Source organism: Corvus hawaiiensis, chromosome 13 (assembly GCF_020740725.1).
Source record: "Corvus hawaiiensis isolate bCorHaw1 chromosome 13, bCorHaw1.pri.cur, whole genome shotgun sequence".
Taxonomy (NCBI): domain Eukaryota; kingdom Metazoa; phylum Chordata; class Aves; order Passeriformes; family Corvidae; genus Corvus; species Corvus hawaiiensis.
Genome location: NC_063225.1, coordinates 10,553,068 through 10,568,050, shown reverse-complemented (window position 1 = coordinate 10,568,050; position 14,983 = coordinate 10,553,068). Strand labels below are relative to the sequence as shown.

The 14,983-nt window shown below is 48.5% G+C and overlaps 1 protein-coding gene across 2 annotated transcripts in view; it reads left to right on the top strand.

Moving 5' to 3' along the window:
• IGDCC3 (immunoglobulin superfamily DCC subclass member 3) overlaps window positions 1–14,983 on the top strand; it is a 102,636-nt gene that overhangs the window by 72,506 nt on the left and 15,147 nt on the right. For both annotated transcript variants that reach the window (XM_048318029.1, XM_048318030.1), the window contains exons 6-7: window positions 230–388; window positions 7,695–7,860. In XM_048318029.1, coding sequence (XP_048173986.1) covers window positions 230–388; window positions 7,695–7,860 — 325 coding nt within the window. The remainder of the gene's footprint in view (window positions 1–229; window positions 389–7,694; window positions 7,861–14,983) is intronic.

The window sequence follows — 14,983 nt, the reverse complement described above, 5'->3', positions numbered from 1 at the left end:
CACAAAGAATGATTTTGGGCAAACATGTAAATAAGGATCTGGCCTTCTGCAGAAGGCAGTTCTGGTAAGAGCATCAGCTAAATCCCATTGACTTCACTTTTCAAATGCCAGTAGCAGAACCTGGCACCGTTCCATAAGTACTTAGATTGGACTTCACTGAGGGCTATGGCCTGGAGAACCTCATGCAGAAGTCCAGCATGTGACTCTTGTCCTTCTCTCCTTCTTTCAGATGGCCGCCCGATTGGCGTGGAGGGGATCCAGGTGCTGGGCACAGGAAACCTCATGATCTCAGACCTCACGGTGCAGCATTCTGGCATCTACGTGTGCGCCGCCAACAAACCCGGCACGCGGGTGCGCCGCACCGCGCAGGGCAGCCTCGTCGTGCAAGGTGAGCCACTGGGACCCTGAGGGCTTGGGTTGGACAAGTGCTGACTTCATCTCTGGTGGTACCAAACAAAACACTTCTTCTCTGGACACGTGGTTTCCCAAGTGGGTGTGTGTCTGTGTCCCACGCAGGTGAGTCACAACCAGGTATCATTCAGCTGAGGCATCAGCTGCATGGCCTGCAATGGTTTCCCACCCCATCACAGGCATTTCTTTGTCTTAGCAGACAGTGGTTGTTACTTGTTATCATACTTGTACATCTCAGCAGAAAGCCTGAATTAATCAGCCAAATTTGTCTCATGGACACCTCTGAATGATAGATACAACTCTGGCAGTGATATCCAGCAGTGGATACCACTCACAGAGTATTGTTCTCCAACTGAAATGGCACCAGTAAGTCTAAAACCATTTCCTAAAAGTCTGTGAGATTGTTTCCTGTAGCAATTGACACTGTCTGAGCCCATTGCCATGACCTGAGTGAAGCACCCTTTGGGGGCCATGCCCATAGGATGCAGGTTGTTCCTCTTCCTGCAGCAACTGTCCTGAAATGCTACTTGTAAAGGGCAGTTCAGCCCAAAGCAGAGATCAGCACTAGGGAAAGCACACAAATCCTTTCCACATGCTCCGTGTGACCAGTCTCCATGGTGAGGGGAGCCAGGCAAGTATTTGTGAAGGCAAACCCAGCTGGCAGCATACTCTGAATGGCAGCAATTCGCCCCTGATTACAGGCACTCACCTCCTCTTCAAGCTAGTCCACTTAAAGCATCTCACGCTCTCATCAGTTCACTCATTAACTATTGACTGATGATATCCTGAATCTAAAATTACACACCTCCTGCCGGAGCCGCTAATTGAACCTTTCGTGCTGCTGAGGGGGAAAGTGCCCTGCTCCAGCCCTGATGCTCACCCAGCTCCAGCCCTGATGTCACCTGAGAGATCCTAGGAGTCGCTGGTGGTGATCCCACCAGCCATGGACGAGCAATGTAGAAAGGCTGTGGAAAGGGCTGCCTGTGCCTTCTGAGCCCCAGGTGCTGATCAAACATGAGACAAGGTGAAAACTTGCTGTTTCTTTTGCTCTTGGATTTCTGGGTGAGCAGTGCAATGAGGGGACTTCCCAACTGGCACAGCTATGAATCCCCTTATTAAGAAACATCAATCCTGGCACTAAGAGCAACCTCTCTGTACTGATACAAACCCTTTAGAGCTGCTGCAGGACAGCTCTGAACATGGTGCATGTAGGAGAGGTCTCCTAAGCCCAAGTGCCAAGCTGATGTCCAGGAGGCAGGGAGGCAGACCCAAAACAAATTACTTGGAAAATCTATGAAGTTGTAAAAATACAGCCATTGAATACAGTTGACTGCTCCTGTTAGCAACTGAATGATAAGGTGAAAGGTAGCACAACTTCTTATTGCTGCAGATTGGCAGTTCTTAGTCTTTTTGGAGATTAGAACATCAGCTCTCGAAGAGCTGGTCTAGTGCTGGAGTTCAGCTGCCGTAGAATTACTGTGGATTTTCTCCTGGGGAGCAAAGATAAGAATTTGTGCATAAAATGTTACTCACGGGGCCATTGGAGCCCAGTCTTTCTGTGGAAGGGGGATGCTCTTGTATTCAGCCTCAGCAGAGAAGCTGGCAGTGGTGTGGAGAAGTGTGGCCAGTGTGTCCTTGGAGTAGCCATTAGACAGGACCTGCAGTGTCCAGGACCCCAGCCTGTATTGCCCATCCTTAAAATGCTTCATGTTTTTTAAGGGAATGTTCCCCAGTCAGGGTAATGGCAGACCCCGGCTAGGCAGCTGAGCTCATCCCAGGTTTGCTCACCCTCCCTCTGGAAGCAGTTTTTCCTGCCTCTGCATCTTATTTTGCCTGAATTTTCCAGCTGAGAGGTACAAATGATTGCTGTTCAGGTTCGTCTGTGAAGAAAACAGTGATAATGACTGACATGGGAGACTGTGGGTTTTATCTTTGTCAAGATGTCAGCGATGCAAATTACATCCGTAAAGAGAAGAAAAGCAAAGAGCGCGTTATCAAAAGCCTGGTTGGAGAGGAAGTTAGCACAGGGCTAGGACAATACCACATCCTCAAAGCACACCAGGCCAGGTACTTGCTGCCTTTATGCAGGGGCCCTTGAAGTGCCTGGAGGCACAAATTAACTTGCCCCATGTCTTTTGAAGGAGGGACGTTTTATGGGTGAGAAACTGGAGGAGAAAGGGCGATGTTTCCTGTTGTAAGGCAGGGAGTTAGCGGGAGGCTGGAACTGAGACCCTGTCCTCCCTCCTGCTGCCAGCAGTGGTCCTTGTTCCATCCAGCAGCTGCGTGGGCAGAGGTGTCCCAACACAAGGCTCTGCTCTTCCTCCAGCAGTAATGTCCTTTCCATTGCAGGTTTTCCTTCAGATAATCTAACACCATTGTATTATCTTCCTGGGAATTCCTCCTCCCTCCAGAGTAGAAGGCGTCAATCCCCCACTCCTTCCCTCCCTGCCCTCCCTTGGCCACTTAGGCTCCTTTGATCTCTTTTGTAAGGTTCTCACACAAGAAAGTTTCCATTTTCCCTTCAGATCCTGGCACAGCCATTTGAATATTGCTTTGTGCTGGGCTTCGAATGAAAGTCTCACGGGGGGAGTTGTCGAAGGGCCGAATGCGGTGCTGGCTGAAACCGAGGGTATGCGTGTGTGTGAGGGGAGGGAAGAGCACGATTCGGTGGCAAGGAAAAAAATATATCAAAGCACTTTCCCTCTACCTCCTGCGCAATCTTTTGTGCTTTATTATGTGTTTGGTGTCATAACAAACTGATGGGCTGTGAATGGCCAGATGGTCACCAGTGTTCTCCACTCCACGCTTCATTTCCTCCTGAAAGCTATGCAGAAAAATGAGATCCCATCTCATAAATGAGGGCCCATCTTAAGGACATGGGTTTGAAGGCTCTGCTGACAATACCCGCCTTGTTCGCCTTGCTTTCTGTTGGCAGGACTGGGCAGCGCTCCTTGGTCCAGCAGATCCGGCCACCGCTGCGCTTCCTGATGTTTCTTCCATCGTTCTTGCTTGCTGGCATCACAAGTCTTGGCTGCGGGGTGGAATTCAGCAGCAGATGTATTGCAGTTGCTGTGGTTTAGGCTCTGTGGTACTTGGTTTGTCCTTGAGTTTAGCCCTAAATTCATTCTGCAAACCAGCTTCAATACATGCTGTGTGAGTCAGTGTCCCCCATGGAGCAGTTCCATTCCTGTCCACATTTTCCTTCTCCAGAAAAGGATGTGTGTGATCCCTCTGGAGCATTCTTCCAGGACCACACTTGTGGGTGACATTGGAACATATCCTGCTGGTGTGGAGCTCCAGCACCTTGCTGGGACAAGAATTTCATGAGGGCTGAAGGACAGGCTCTATTGACAGCCCCCTTGAGTGTTCTCTGTCTGTTTTCCAGGGGACATGGGCACAGTTTCCATCTTTGGCCCTTGCAGCCCCATCACTGCTACTGTAAGTTACTCAAGTAAACATCTGAGCATCCTCTATAGTGAACAGAGAGAAGCCAAGTGAGCAGCAGTTGTCTTAAATCTTCTGTCACCATTGCTGTGCTTGACTGACTTCCCCACTGACCTGACTTCTCCTTTTTACCCTTATTGTGGGTGCCAGTAGCCTAATTTATGAGGTTTTGTTGTTTCCATGTTATTCTTCCTTCTCTTCACCCCAGCTTCCCTCCCCAACCCTGCCACTTTGTCCACTTGAGAATTAATGACACTTCACACTGTGATGCAAGAGGCACGGATTGGTCTGGCACCAGAGCATTGGCTGTCAGTGCTTCCTCATCCTTGGTATCTTCTCAGTGACCTGTCAGTGCTCCCTGATCCTTGGGACCTTCTGTGAGCCGTCAGGCGCTGCCATAAGCACCACACTACAACCTCATGGCAAGGACAGCAAAGCTCCCCCATACCTTGGGGGACACACTGGTGGCTGGTCCCTGTTGACATGTCCCTAAAGAGATGGAGCCCATCTGGGTCTCTGTTAGAACCTGCTGTTGCAGTGCATCTCCATGCTATCACAGTTTGCTGAGCGCAGTAAAAGCTATTGAATCACTTTGTTAGCAATTCTGGGGGTGGTGTTAAGTGTTATTGCTTTTTGATACCAATGTCAAGTCTTTAAATATTCATTAAAACTGCATGATCCCCTCCCTCCCATTAAGTCCTGAATAATCAACGCTCTGGTTACCAGGGCTGGATCCTGCCCACTCCTCCTTGCCAGGTTTGAATCCTCTGCTCTTAACAGTGATCTCCATTAATACCTTTATTAAAATCTTAATGGAGGGCTGAGAAATGCTTCCTCTGGCTGCCTGCGATGGTCTTTTGGCATGTAGTGTGGAAGGGGCAGAGGTGTTCAGGCCACTGTGCCTCCATGCAGGGTGGGATGGGCCCTGACAAGATGCTCTATTAATTATGAGTGATGAGGAGGGTGAACGGCTGGCAGCGGGCAGGACTTGGCTGAAGGCAGGCCTGGCAGCAGGCAGGGTTGGATTCTGCTCCTTTCCCACTAACCCAGGGTGGCAAACTATTGGATCCTGTCAAAATCATTTGGAAGGGCAGGGGAGGGGACCTAGGAAAGGAGAGGAGATGTTTTTCTGCCCGGGAAAGGAGCCATTTGCCCTGAGTCCACATAACAGCAGTTGCCTGAGGGCGTCTTCCTTGGGGCACTGGTTATGAACACCAGGTCAGATGCATCCTGGTCCAGGTAGCAGAGGGGCACCCACTCAGTCTACATCCTTTAAACTCCATCTGTTCCCAGACCACATCCTTCTGATGCCATGGGTTTCCGTTTTGACCTGAGCCATGTGGCACTACAGCTTCACACTGTTGAGATCTGAACAGGTCAGAGCAATGCCTGGGGAAAGCCAGGAAGAGCAGGAACAGTGGAAGGGCAATCTGTGTCTTGCAACAAGGGATGCCATGGAACAGGGGACAGCTCAGCACAGCAGAGGTGGGAACCTGCTCCCCAGAGAGTTTAAGCAAGTTAAGCAGGGGCTGGGGTTTTGATCTGGTTGTGTTTAGCAAGGCAGCAAAGAGGGAGAATGGCAGAGGGGAGCAGGGACCTGAGGAACCTGTGGGGCTGTGGCACTGAACAGTGTCACTGGCACCGAGCCAGCGGCCGCAGCTGCACATTTGTTACACCAAGTCACATGCGACACTGCTCCAATTACTCCCTCTTGACACGGGCTAATAAGGGAGGATAAGGAGAGCTGGTGGTTCCAGAAGGGTTATGCTGGATGCTTCTTTCCATATTTCAACTTTGTTTCTGCTGGAACAAACAGTGGGTTTGAGATTTGATGAAGCGAGGGGGAGGCAGAGGCAAAGAGCCAAGAGGATCTTTAATGAAGCTGCAGCGAGGAGCTGGAAGGTGGCTGTGCCCTTCCTTGGCATCATGGGTTTGCACCTGCGAGTGCTGTGGGTGCAGCTCAGCAGCTCAGATGAAAGCAGGGAGGTGCAGCCATTTGCAAAATAATTGCTCCTGCAAAACTGCGCCAGCACAAAGCGGGGGGCGGGAGGCTGAGGAAAATCAAGTCTCTAATGCTCTCACTGTACACCACAAAGGAGCCATTCATGGCAGGGAAGAGAGGGTTTCCCCCTGTTTATTCTTGCTTCTAACTTTTATTGAACCCATCCTGAATTTTGTTTTAATCTGTAAGTCTAGAGCAAAAACATAGAAGGGAAGTAAAAGGGCAAGAGATTGATTGTCACATGGGGAAGTTTAGCAGGAGATTCTGGAAGTACATGTCCATTGGGTTTCTGGGATCAGGTGCATTAGTGGAGCCGAGCGCTGACAGCGGTGGCCTGACAATAAACTCTGCTAGCGGATACCCTGTACCAGTAACGTAAGTCAGACCTGCCATGCTCCACTTCCCTCTGATTATTAAAAATGAAGGAGGGGGCTCCTTCAAGGGGGACAGGCTCTGTGATGAATTTCTCTGTCTTCCTGCTTGGAGGACTTAGAATCTGCACAACTGGGCTTTTATTCTCACACAAGCACCTGTCCCTGCAGTTTGGCTGGGTTACAGCAGTAGCCGTGCTCTTCCCTTACCTGCACACATCTAGGAAAGAGCTTTATCCCCCCAAAATGCTGCAGCAAACCCCAAGGGGTGTTTTGGCCATGAACCACAAGACTCAACTCTTGCATCCCACTTGCAGCCTGGCCACTCCTCAGTATATTTTGCTGGACAAGTTTGCTCCCTTCTCCAATCCCATAATCTCCGCTGGTGGCACAGCCCACCAACCCCATGCTTGGAAAATGACAGTGAGCGGCTCTGAACGTGTCTCCCTCGGTAATCTTTCTTTTGTCAAAAAAATTTAATGTCAGCCATCCGTTATGTGATGTTAGTCAGTAAATTTATTATGGGCCTGTGCCTCTTATCTGTTTGTCTTCATTGTGTCTGCTGCCGGTTCCATCTGATTTTAGGTTTCAGTAGCAACATGGAGTATATTTATCACTTTGCCCTTTGAAGCAGAACTGCTTGAATAATCTCACTTATTTGGCAGTGTCTGTCAGGCCCTGCTTTCTGCAGGCTGATACACTGGTTTATTCTGATAAATGATTTAAAATCTAATTTGAGCTGCTGGAAGGAGAAGAAGATCGCTTTCTGCTATGAAATGTTATTGCCAAAGGTGAAGACATTTGGTAGCAAGGTGAGCAGCAGTTACAGGCATGGTGTAGTCTGCCAGGCTTGGCAGGACCCCAAGGGTCCCAGACCGAAGATCTGGGGTAAAAAAGGTTCCCCAATCTCTTGCTGACAGGAAAAATTGGCAGCAAATCTGGTATTTCCTGGGGAGAGAACACCCTGCCAGATTGCTGTATGATATCCATACATTTCTTTCCATTTCAAGCAGTTTGCTAATGCCATTCAGGTCCTTTGGACAAAGCCAGGGTGTTGCTTCAGCTCTGCCACTGAGGAAACAGCACATCTCCCCAGGGTCAGCACTGGGGTTGCTTTCCGTGGAAGACCAGGGAGAGGTGAAGGGGCTTAAAGCTTGGTCCCATTTGTCTGAACCCTGCAGGACTCATCTCGGCTTTCCATCACTTCTGATCTGGCCTTCAGGTGCCTCTTGTGAAGCCATGAGTGCTGAGGTGGGCAACCAAAAAGCAGCACTGCATTGTTTACAGACACACCATCCAAACAAGAGTTATCTTTGTTACAAGTCACATGCGGCATGGGCTGTGGGTTGGCCAAGTATCCCATGTTCCCAGGCAGACAATGCTTATTTACAAGGTGGATTTTTTGTACCAGGATAAAGTGGGATCATCATGACTTTTCTCACCCTCTTTCTCCTTCCTCCTCTCAGCCCCAGCAGAGTTTGTGCAGCATCCCCAGTCCATTTCCAGACCTGTGGGGACTACTGCCATCTTCACATGTGTGGCCCAAGGGGAACCCCCTCCCCAGATCACGTGGCTAAGGAATGGGCAGATCCTGGAGACCAGCGACCACATCAAGCTGAAGAATAACAACAGGTAAGTCCTGGTGCACTGGGCTCTGACACCGCTGTGGAAATGGGAGTGGGAGAGAGGTTGGTTTGCTTTCTGCATAACAAAGAGCTGATGTGAAGGTGGCAGTGTTCTGAAGCGGATCTGTGGATTCAGCTTAGGCTTTGATAAACTAAAACACTGCTTCAGTCCTGCTGGCTGCACCTTACAGTCCTACATTTTGGTGCTCCATGATTTTTTGTGCCAGGACATCAGCATTAGACTTTGTTGATGCAGGAACCCAGGAAAAGTTTCTCTTTTGTCCTGATCATCATCTGGGTATTTCTGGAAGGGCTAAATGTTGTTCCTGGAGCTGACAGGGACCACATTCACTCCTCAGTGGAGGAAATGTGCTTTAACGCCTGAACATTAACCTGCCTGGGTGTGCAAATGCAAATACATTAGAAATAATACTTGTGTGGAGCCTGACTTTCACTAAATTTTAGCCTTCTATCTCACCAGGGAAGAGTGTATTCTCTAAATAACTGCATTTTCCTGTGAGGGGATGGGGATGTTTGTACTGAGGAAATGATGCACTTAGTGTGAAAATTACCAGTCGACAATGTAGTTTCTATGGAAATAGCATGAAAAAATACACTACAAAATAATAGCACCTGTGTTGTAAACTTGAAGTATTGGTAGAGGTTTGTGCTCTGTGGTGTCATATAGCTGCTCTCTATATTAACAAATGTGTCTCAGGAAGGCAAGTATCCAGCCTTGCTGGAGGGTCTGGACCTTCAGTTTAGACAGTTGGGAAGTGCTGTGCAGGCACCACGGTTTGTTCCTCAGGGGACAAGAGTGAGTTTATTTTTCTGAGTGTCTATATAATGTGGCTTTTTGTTTTCTCATTTGAGGGGTTTTTAAAGCTTTGTTACACGAGTGATGGAAGGATGTGTGATGCAAGAAGGTGTGAGTGGTAATAAAATCATCTCAGTCAGTAGAGGTTTTCTCCAAACTGGAAATTTTTAAAGCTTCAGGAAACTTTGTATGTGCACATACAGATGACACTCACTTCAGGCTTGTGGTCTTCTAGTTCATGGCATGGCTTTCTGAGGCATGTCTGCCCTCTATGGTATGAACAGAGCAGAAGGGATAGGAGGGAAATTAGTGCATCCCCTTTTATTGATGAGATAGCCAAGTCAGAAGTGATGAAGTCCAAGTGGTCATTAAATCCATGGCAAAACTGACACTGAATCCAGCTGTGTGTCTTGCCCAGGTATCTTCTCTGTGAAACCATTCCTCTTCACTGCTTGAGGAGAGCCGGAGTTGGGTCTTTGGTCATGGTCCTGTCTCCTGGCCAGGTCCCTGTGCCTGAAGCTGTGCTACCCATGCACATGAACTGCAACTTCGTGAACATTGCTGTAATCATTTTCTTATGGGAATCATTTAATGCAATTTTGCATCAGCCTTTTCCACAGCGAGCTGAATGATCAGATTACAGCATCTGGCATAGGCTGAGGGAGCTCAGCCCATTCCTGGGGCTCAGCTGACACGTGGCATCTTCTTAAGCTATAGTAACAGGATTGTAAAGCTGAGCCCTCAGGCTGCCATACTCGACAGTGTTGAACTTTTGTCTTCCTTCACACTAGTCTTGGTCCACTCCAACTGCCAGCTCTAGGCAAGTGGCCATGCCTAGTGGTTTCCAAAGCTGTCGGTCTGGAAAATGCCCTCACTGGTGCAGCAGGGCTGGGAGCTCCATGAAGTGGAGGAGACACATCAACAGATGATGTTTTCCTGAGCTTTTTCAAGTTTGCCCTTTGTTTTCCTCTCATGGGCATGACTAAGTGCTGTAACCCACTTAGTTCCAGGCAGAATCAGTTTGTGGTTATGTCTTGGATTTATCAGTCTGTTGCACTTGGAAAATATTTGTCTGTGTAAAGATGGATCTTGAATCTACCAGTAATGAACCTACTAAACTGCACTGTGAGCTTTTTAATTAGATTACATGGTTTCCTAGAAAATTCATTTGGATTAAAACTCTGCTTAATATTGCCATAGAAGTCTGAATTCCCCCTAAGGAATTTTTAGGAAAAAAAAGAAGTAAATCATCCCAAAACATCATGTGCTAATTGACTGCAAAATGTGTCATTAGGAGCAACTTCATTTTTGTAAATTAACACAGCCAAAAGTGAGGTCCAGACCTGCAGAAGATGGTGTGCTCGAGATGCTGCTCTGCTCCTGAAAGCTTGAGGCCCTGTGGCAGCAGCACAAACCCACAGCCAATGGATCTGTTGCTTCCCAAAGTTGTGAAGGGCCCTTTTGCATCTGCCTCATGCCACGCTATCTCTCATATACAGTAACTGCAAATCCAAGGAGAGCAAACCCCACAAGGTGAGGGGACTCCAGAAGCCCTTCATTGCTGGGATGCAGCTTCAGGACTGGATTCACTGGAGATTGGATGTGGCTGCTGGTACAACATCAGACATTCACTTGCTAAGCAACTTCCAGGCTTTCAGCACGGTAAAATCAGCCTCACAGGCTGCGTCCAATAAATATCTCATCCCTCGTGGTCCCTCAGACATGAATTCCCATCACCTGATGTGTTGACGGTTTCTGGGCACATTAGCATTAAAGATCAGCCTTCTGCTGTGCCCTCTCCAGAGGTGGTTGTTATGTTTTCAAAATGCCAGCTGTGTGGGAACAAAATAGCCAATCGATGATTAGCAAAAAAATCAAAAGCAGTTCTGGGATAGCGGATAATTGTTAATGAAAAATGCATGAAGGCTCAGGCATAGGGAATTGTGGGCTTTTCCATTAAAAGCTGTGAATAAAAATGACTGAAGGAGCTGACGATGGGGCTGCCTTGCCATGCAGCCCCTGGGCTTGGGATGCAGCCGATTGCTGTCGGGGTGATACTGTGCTGAGCCAAGCTCTCTGAGGGAGAAGCTGATGGAGCCTTTTGGACTTAGGTGCAGCTATCCCCATGTCCAGCAGTGGCAGGGTCTGTCCCTCTGTGCTGATCAGAGATGCCCATGTTGCTCTTGGAGTGATTCTGATCGATCATGGTCCAAAAGCCTGAGAAGTATATGGGGAATTTCTAGCAAAATTTGCACCCAGCATCACCAGCCCATCCCAAAGGTGGAGTATTGCTGCCGGAGGAAGGTGTGGTTACTGGCCAAGTTAACCACGGGCTTGTGTAAAAGTATGTTTCTAGCTTATTACTTCAAAATTTACAAGGAAGCATGAAATAGTCCCTGAATTACCACTGTGAAAGGTTTATTGCTTTTCTTCCTTTGACCTAGTCAGGTTCAGGGGGGTAATTTTCAGCCTGGAAGTGTATCACACTGTGGGGTTTATATTGCCATAATAACAAGGAACAAAGGCCAACATCTTCAGAGAAGGCAGGCTCTAAATATTGATTTTCCAAGAAGATTTTATTTACAAATTGTAATTAAGGGACTTCATTTGTTCCATCAGAAAAAGGCTTTGTTAGAATTTGGGCTCAGGTGGCATTTGCTCTCCTTGGTGACTTTTGCTTGTGAACTGTCCCCTTTTTAAATTCTTCCTCACTGGTTTGCACTTGGTTTAGTGCTCTGGAAATGTCTCCCTTTCAGGGCCATGAATGTTCAAGGTTCATCAGGGGAAATACTCCTTTGTAAATAAACATCAAGACAGCTTTGCTCTTCTTGCACTTCTCATGCTGTTAAATCCCAGTGCAGGTACAGAGAGGGGTCTTCAAGCACAAACATCCAAGCACTTGGGACCAGACAGCCCTTCTGGTACCAAACCCAAGGAAACCAGAGCCTATCATTCACAAGGTGGCTTTTTTTCTATAAACCCTACATTAGCTGGGTGTGGAAAGGTGCAGATGGGTTTGTACATCCCTTCATGGTGCACAATCCCCACAAACACTTCAGTTTGTAGGGTTTTGGACCACATAAGGGAGGACAGGCAAGCCTGAAGTTCCTTATGCTGTGAGTTTGCAGACAGTTGTGATTGAGGGAAGGGTGCTCTATAGCAAATCATATTTCAGTTCCCAGAAGCACAGCAAATAAGTACGTGGAGGATGGGTATGTGAACCAGCTGCTCCTGATTTAAGCATAATTTATGGGTTTGACTTTGGAAGACACATGGAAATGGCCTTTGCAATGAGGATCTCTGCACAAACGCCCAAAGCCCCGCTAAGCAGTGGGGAATCAGCATGATCCCTGCACCAAGCAGCGATCCTGTGCTGGGATCACACAGCCGTATCCCAAAAAAAGGACCTGCAGCAGCCCCGGATCAGCCAACAGCAACAGGGATCAGTCTCTCCTTCTCATGTGGCTGTGATTATTTTGCTGCCAAGTTGCCTGTGTAATTTCTCTGTGTGCTGCTCCACTGAGCTGCTCTTGAAGTGCATCGAGTCAGGAGTTTAAGTGCTTGTTCCAACTGTTGCACACAGCAAAATCCATCAGCAGAGAATAGTCCTTACACAGGAGGCTTTGAGGCAGGACTGAGCCCATAGTGGTGCAGCCTAAAATTAGTCTCCCCTGAATTAGCCTGGGTTGTTTTCTTCTCCAGCATCTGTGCTGCTTGCTGAGAAAAAGGTCTGGGGGACTTTCCATTTAGCAGTAAAGAGCTCTCCCCAGAGTCTGCATTTGCAGTCCTACCAATATAGGCTCTGTCCTCCCTTCCAGTAGCTTTTCCTGAGATATTTTTTGCTTCCCCATGGTCCTGATGATGTAAACACTGCTCTGCTTCCTGGGGCAGGATTCACTTAAGCCTGTGATTGTACTCTGTGGCTCATAAAAACAGACTGAGTGGCTGGGACCAGAAATATCATTCCAGAAGCTGCTCGAGTGAGTCTGAAATCACAAGATTGGGCTGGTATCCTGACCAGTGGGCTGCAGTACCTGCAAAATAGAAACCAGTCCTTCTGCATAACCCAACCCAATTTCACCTAGGATACTCTGTATGATATTTAATTTCTAGATATGTAAGAATATGCATATGGAGGGCTGGGAATGATATGCAGTGTCCCTCTGGGTTGCTGAGCGTCACTTCTCAAGCTTTGCACCTTATTTTCAGCCTGTGTGAGGCAACCTTCAGAATACAGGGCATTTCTACAAAGCTGAGGGGCAAAGGGTCCTTCCCTGTGCGGCATGGGCCGGCAGCCCAGGAGCAGATCATTCAGTGCAGCACAGCACAAAGGCCGTGACAGAAACAGAGCAGGGATGGGGCACCTGAATGTGGCATTGGTGGCTTTCGGTATCTGCTGGCACTCAGAATGCTGTCCCTGCTACCACAGCCTGAAATTAATGCTTCTGCATTAATTTCATCACACTCCCTCCTTTGTGCGCCTGTGCGCACGCAAGGCTGATGCCCTCCCAGATGGGCCCCTCTTCTTTGTGCTGCTGAATCGATGAAGAGGCTTCCTTCAGTTTGCAGACTTTTTCAGAGGAGCCTTTGGAAAGCCGATCTCCGGTCACCGGCCTGGACCCCTGACCTGAGCCAGATCAGTCATCCTGATTGCCTATGAACTGGGAAGACAGCTTGGGAATACTTTGGCTTTCAAGCAGCGGAGGCCTCTCGTTTCAGCTCAGCCGGGTGTGAATCTGCAGCAGCTCCTCTCCCCACTTCCATCAATGCCTGTCAGGGCATTGTGTGGAGATGTGATGGAGCCCTTGGCTCGCCGAGCGGCTCTGGTGACCAGCAGAAAGCCTTCTGGCATCTCGCCTCGTCTGACATGCTCGCGGCACTGCCAGTCTGGCACTCGCAGGAAAGTTTTCCAGCAGCAGATGTCCCAAAGTGACAGATTTTTTTTTTTTTTGTGTTGACGGGAAGAAATAAAAGGACACTGCATATTTCAGATGGTTGATGCACAGAGACACTCTGTGCCTTCTCACACGGCAACTAAAGATTTTCTTTTTGTTTGAGCTGTCTTAAAAAAAAGACAAAAAGCAGCAAAACCTGGGAGTGAACACTGGCCCTGCTGCACCACATCCTCCACATGCTGGAAGGTGATGCAGTGGGTGAAGGCAGGAAGAATTTGTCCATAGTTAAGGTGGACATAGATGCACAGCAGAGATATCAGCTAGGGTGATGCTGGAGTTCAAGTAACTCACTTCCAGGTCCCACCCCGCTCATGGTAGCTTATGCCAGGACTCGCAGGAAGCCTCCTTTGGAGATCTGCTGGTGGGTGTCAGAGGGACCCACCCGAGAGAGAAAACCTTTTTTCCCATGGAGCTAGTGTTTAGATGCTGAGCATTCTGTTCACCAGCTTCTCCATGCTCTTCTAAATCTCTATTTTAGTGTCCCTTTGCCTGTGTGTCATTCCAGTTAACGTGGGCACCAGGTAGCCAAGGGTCTCATTGCTCAGCACAAGGAAACCTCAATGAAAAGGAACTTTTTGAAGCCTGAAGCAAGTTTCCAGCTATGTGCCATGCCAACTTTGCAGAAAACACTGTATTTATTTCTTTTGACTTGACTGTGCATGGCAGAGACTCCACTGAACTCCAGGTCCCAGTGGCCAAGTGCCATCCATCCAGGACCACTGGCATGCTGCAAATCATCTGTGTCCCACATGAGGAGAGAGAAGTCTTTGGCCCCAGAATCATAGCACTGCCATCAGGCTCCTTGCACTGCATTTCAGCCTAGCTCCCCTCTTCCTTCCTCCACGTCTTTTCCTCTCTCTGTGCAAAGCACATAAACGCACCTAGAGGCGATGGAGCCTAAATACTCCTTGTTCCAGATCTGCTTTGTGCTTGGGAAGCTTAAGGTTGCTCTTGACCCATGTGCCAGCCCGGCCAGGCTGCTCTGGGTGCCCAGATGCACAGCAGCCACATGGAAATAATCCCTGCATTGACAGGGCAGAAGGAAGTGCTGCTGCTCCTTCCACGCATCTGCTTTGTGCAGGGCTGGGAGTGCAGCTCTCGGATGGCGTAATCCTGCCTTCTGCCATCTGTCCTCACAAGAGTCAGTCCTTGTTGACACAGCTGAGCCACACATCGGGTCCTTCCTCCCCATGCCCTCTCCCAGCTCTGCCTTTCTCCTTCCATTTAATCAGATACATTGAGCCTGTGGCTATGAGAGGAGCTTAGGGATGACTCTCGAAAATCACCGTATCAGCTGAAACCATCACATTTGATATTCCATTTACAATGTTTCCAAGGAAACAAAGGCACAGGACATA